This window comes from Gossypium arboreum, chromosome 5 (assembly GCF_025698485.1).
Source record: "Gossypium arboreum isolate Shixiya-1 chromosome 5, ASM2569848v2, whole genome shotgun sequence".
In the NCBI taxonomy this organism is placed as follows: Eukaryota; Viridiplantae; Streptophyta; class Magnoliopsida; order Malvales; family Malvaceae; genus Gossypium; species Gossypium arboreum.
Window position 1 is genome coordinate 38,464,322 of NC_069074.1, and position 4,523 is coordinate 38,468,844.

At 30.9% G+C, this 4,523-nt stretch overlaps 1 protein-coding gene across 1 annotated transcript; it reads left to right on the plus strand.

The window, feature by feature from the left end:
- Positions 1–776: 776 nt before the first annotated feature.
- On the plus strand, positions 777–2,716 carry LOC108451273 (F-box protein At2g39490-like). Its single transcript, XM_053027550.1, has 3 exons — positions 777–1,879; positions 2,050–2,271; positions 2,399–2,716. The coding sequence occupies exons 1-3, from the start codon at positions 878–880 to the stop codon at positions 2,714–2,716; spliced, it is 1,542 nt and encodes a 513-aa protein (XP_052883510.1). The 5' UTR covers positions 777–877.
- The last annotated feature ends 1,807 nt before the right edge of the window (positions 2,717–4,523 follow it).

Sequence of the window (4,523 nt, forward strand, 5' to 3'; positions counted from 1 at the left end):
ATTAATATCAGGATTTTCAGTTCTGAAAACACTATCCTAAGAATTTTTCCAAGAAAATGTCATGATTTTCTGTTATAGTTACTGGGGTTTATAACTTGTTTCATGTCGGCTCATGTGTTAGTCTATATTAATTAAATCTGAGAACAGTTTAGTCAATTTCTTGTGGTTTAGTGTTGGCTGATATTCCTATAAAAACATCTAGTAGGAGTCTTCACCATTCATTTAATGAATTATGAATGTTTTCTTTATTAATTATATATTATCACGTTCCTGCATAATTTATCAAATTAAATGATGAATTTTATCTATATTTAATATTGATATCATCCAAACTAAAATTCAATTAAAATTAAACTTCCTAATTATCTTAAACTTCCTTTTATTATAAAAATAAATTTAAATTTAAATGATTAGCAAAGGCTCCAAAGTTAAAAGTCATTTGGCTTCTATTTTTAATTACTCCACAAATATCTCAAACATAGTGGAAAAGAAAAACAAAAAATGGGAAAGAAGAGAAGAAGCAAGAAAATTAATCAAGAGAAACACAGGCATGATCCAGATGATAATCACAACCCAACAATCACTTCAAGCTCCAGGTAACAACTCTTTATTATTTATCATTTTCTAGTAAATTTTCAGTATTTTAGTTTAACTTTGTTGTATTGGATCAGGTATTTGGATTTCAGTAGTCTAAATAATGATGTCCTTCATCATATTATTCCATCACTTATCCATATGTGGAAGTATGATGGAGAGAAATCGTATAATCATGTCAATATCCCAGAAAGGTCAGCTAAGTGTGAACTTGTTTATATATTTTTACTTTGGGTTTCTGTTTGTTTTATGATCGAACAAGTTCTAAGTTTTGATATGATCAATGTTGTTTTTTTCCCTTTGGAACAGTAATAAGATGGACCCTAATGATTACATCAGTCATTTGCCTGATAACATCCTTAACCACATCATTTCCTTCCTCCCTTTTGAATCCGGTGTCCGAACTTCTTTCCTTTCAACTCACTGGAAACACCTCTGGAAAGAGGCTTTGTTGGAACCTGTCCATGATGTAATAACAATGGAAGCTGCCACTAAAATCATACAAAATTTTGTTGATGATTTCGATACACACTATAGGCCCAGAAATAAATGGGGGTTCAGATTTGAGTTTCCTCATGGAAGAGGCATCTTAGTTGCTAGCATTTCCAGCAAGGGTGCACTTCAACTTGATTTTTCAGCTGGTGAACAAGAATCACCAAGGCCATTTGATTTGTTTTTGAAGCTGAATCTTACATCGGCTAACCATTTATCACATCGATACATGTGGTTTGATTGGGGGCGGCTTGAGGAAAATCACTCACTGCAAACCCACCAACCATCTTCGAACACAATGAAAGTAAAATCGTTATATCTCATATCAGTAAGCCAACTGTCTAATATGGCAGTTTCTTCATTGGTGCCAAATTTGCCATTTCTGCAAAGCTTGACTATCGCCAAATGCAATGGATTACAATCTTTACAGATAAAAGACGCCCAAGGGCTTCATAAATTAGTGGTCCTCGATTGCCCCCGTTTACAATCTCTCAGTTTTGAAGCTGTCTCTTTAAAATCTTTCAGATATAGAGGCAACTTAGTGTCCTTCAAAGGTGAGCCTAGTGGCAGGTGTGGCTGTGGGTTGTTCTTGGAAGATGTCATGGTTGATCTCAGACAAGGTCCTCTAACACAATGGACATGGGACTTTCAAACGTCTCCCTGTTGCCTTTATTATTATGATGTCTATAAAAAAACCCTTTGTGGCTGCACCAACGGGAAAAGATGTTTCAAATCAATTTTGATAAGCATAAGGGGTGTTAAATCTCTAACAATACGCAGATGGTTTTTCGAGGTATGTTCAATAAAGAAATGTTCACTTTCATATTGATGTAGTACTAACCTATGTTATTCAAACTTGTGTATGGATGAGGATACATGTCTGACATGAATGTATGCTTTAAGAATGAAAATTCAACATAGTTACTAACCTTCATAATTTATTTCTTCTGAAATTTCTTTTAGACATCGATGTGCAAGCCGTTGTCCTTTTCAAGTAGAGACCCTCTACTTTGTATGAGCGACCTAAAAGAGCTTTGGTGGATTGATTGTTCAATGGAAAGAGAATCTATTAATGCTTTACTTTGCTTTTTGAAGCTTTGTCCTAACTTGGAAAGACTTTTTGTGACAGGAAGTCTTCTCATTTTTTTTTATGGACTTTGCATATTTAATGGTATAAGTAGCAATGTTATGCATACTCGAATACCTATACATGCCTGATACATATATATTTATGAAAACTTTCTTTATATATATTTAAAGAATTATGTCAATACCTATATCTTATTAAGTATATGTGGATCAAAACTTGCAGATCGATCCAAAATGCTATAACATGCCCAGCACTGGAAAATACTCAGATTTAGTCATTGTTCCTGATAAGCTCGGTGATCTCAAAGCTGTGAAACTTGAAGGATCCGCAGATGAAGAAAAGGAGAATTTCATTGCTAGGAGACTGATACCTTTATTCGGAGAAAATAATCCAGTTATTATATCAAAATCAGGTGAGAAATGTATAAAACATCTAGTAAAAGTAGCAAAGATGGAGAAGAAAGGGAAGTACCCGTACAAGTTTAAAGTGGTTGAAAATGTTGATGAATATTTTCTGGATCATGTTCATATGAACGTCTAGTTTAATAGGGCAGCTGACTTTGAATTAGGAGTTGGGTTAATGAAGGATCGAGCAAAGGGATGATTATGAAAGGAGGAAAAAGAGAAATACTTGGCTTCCACACTTGCAGAGTCGCTCACACTAAAAGAGAACAATTGTACAGCTCACAACTTGCAAAATATGGATCAAATGCTGAGGTGGAACCCATTTGGATAGAGGAGTGCTTGATGTTCTTAGAAACCATCGTTACTTTTGAGTATTTTTGTTGATGATTTTAATTAAATCAGTTTTCATTTAAAAATATATTATTACTTTCATTAAAATCAAGGGTTTTGATTAGTGAGAATGACACAACAAGTCTTATTTAACTACAAAAGGGAAATGGCTGTTTAAACAAAATGGAATAGTTTAATGATTTTTTTTTAAATGTATTTGCTTTTTTAATCTCTTTTATGCTGAGTTTTATTTAATCAGATCTTTGATTTTAAAATAAAATTTATAAATCATTTATCAATAACAAAAAGGAGATAAATATAACAGTGATAATTCATTTGATATGGGTTCAAATTATATTATCTTTACTTTAGTATTGTATAAAAAAAACCTAGATTTCCATTATATTGAAACTACTAGGTTAAATATTTAAAACTCATTATGTCGTAAGTTCAAATCTTATCATGATTGAATTTCTATTGATTTTATAAAAATATATATAAAAAACAAGAATATCCTCATAATATTGTAACTTACTTTATATATAAAAAGGTATTTTAATAATTTTTAACTGAATTAGTGCCTTGTTGACTTGTAACATCAACTCAATTAAAGAATTAGATATATGTATAGATAAATTAGTAGAGATTTTCTCTATAACTTTGGCGCACCTAAATGCAATATTTTTAGATTTTTAATATTTGTGATTATTTATTTCATTATAGTTATCTTTCATTTATATTCTCTATTAGTAATATTTATAAAGGAGGAATCCATTTATATAATTTAAAATTTAAAATAATTTTACACACTCATTTAATATGGGTTTAAATTGTGCTATCCCATCCCTATTTCAATATTATATAAAAACTTGATTTTTGTTATATTTAAATTGTAAAGTTAAATATTTAAAATTCATTGTCTCATGGGTTTAAATCTTATCATGCTTTAACGTTTATTGATTTTATTTTAAAATTTAAAAGATAAAATTACCCTCAAAATAATTTAGCTTACTTTGTATATAGAAAGAGTATTTTAATAATTTTTCAATTGAATTAGTATCTTGTTAACCCGTGACTTAGATATATGTATAGATGAATTGTTACTATGTATGTAATGTTTTTATGGTTGGGAGAAATCCATGAACTTACAAGTTGGATGGTGTTTTCATAGATTTTAGCAATGGTGTCATTTTTTCCCGTCTGTGTTGTCATTTTTCAGTAGAAAAAGACTGCATGGGGCTGAATTCTAATGATGCTTACCTTTCATGGCTGTAATGCAATAATAAAAGCAACATGGGAATCAATATGGGCTATGGCTTTCAAAATGGTTTCATATAATGGTTTTGCACAGTTTTTTGTGTTCTAGCATTTCTGTTTGTTTCTATTCACCAGTTGATTGTGGAAATTACCGTTAGGATTGATAATCTTCTGCATTTTGATTATAACTTTGATGTCATCCAATGTGGATTTTGCAAGGGAAATGCATATATCTTATACAAAAAAGAAAAACATCGAACATCAGATCATGAGTTTCTACTAAGCAGGAACGAAGTCAGCAATTCATTGCTGGAGATACCAAAATAAAATTTTAGAAATTTGGGATCAAATTTTTA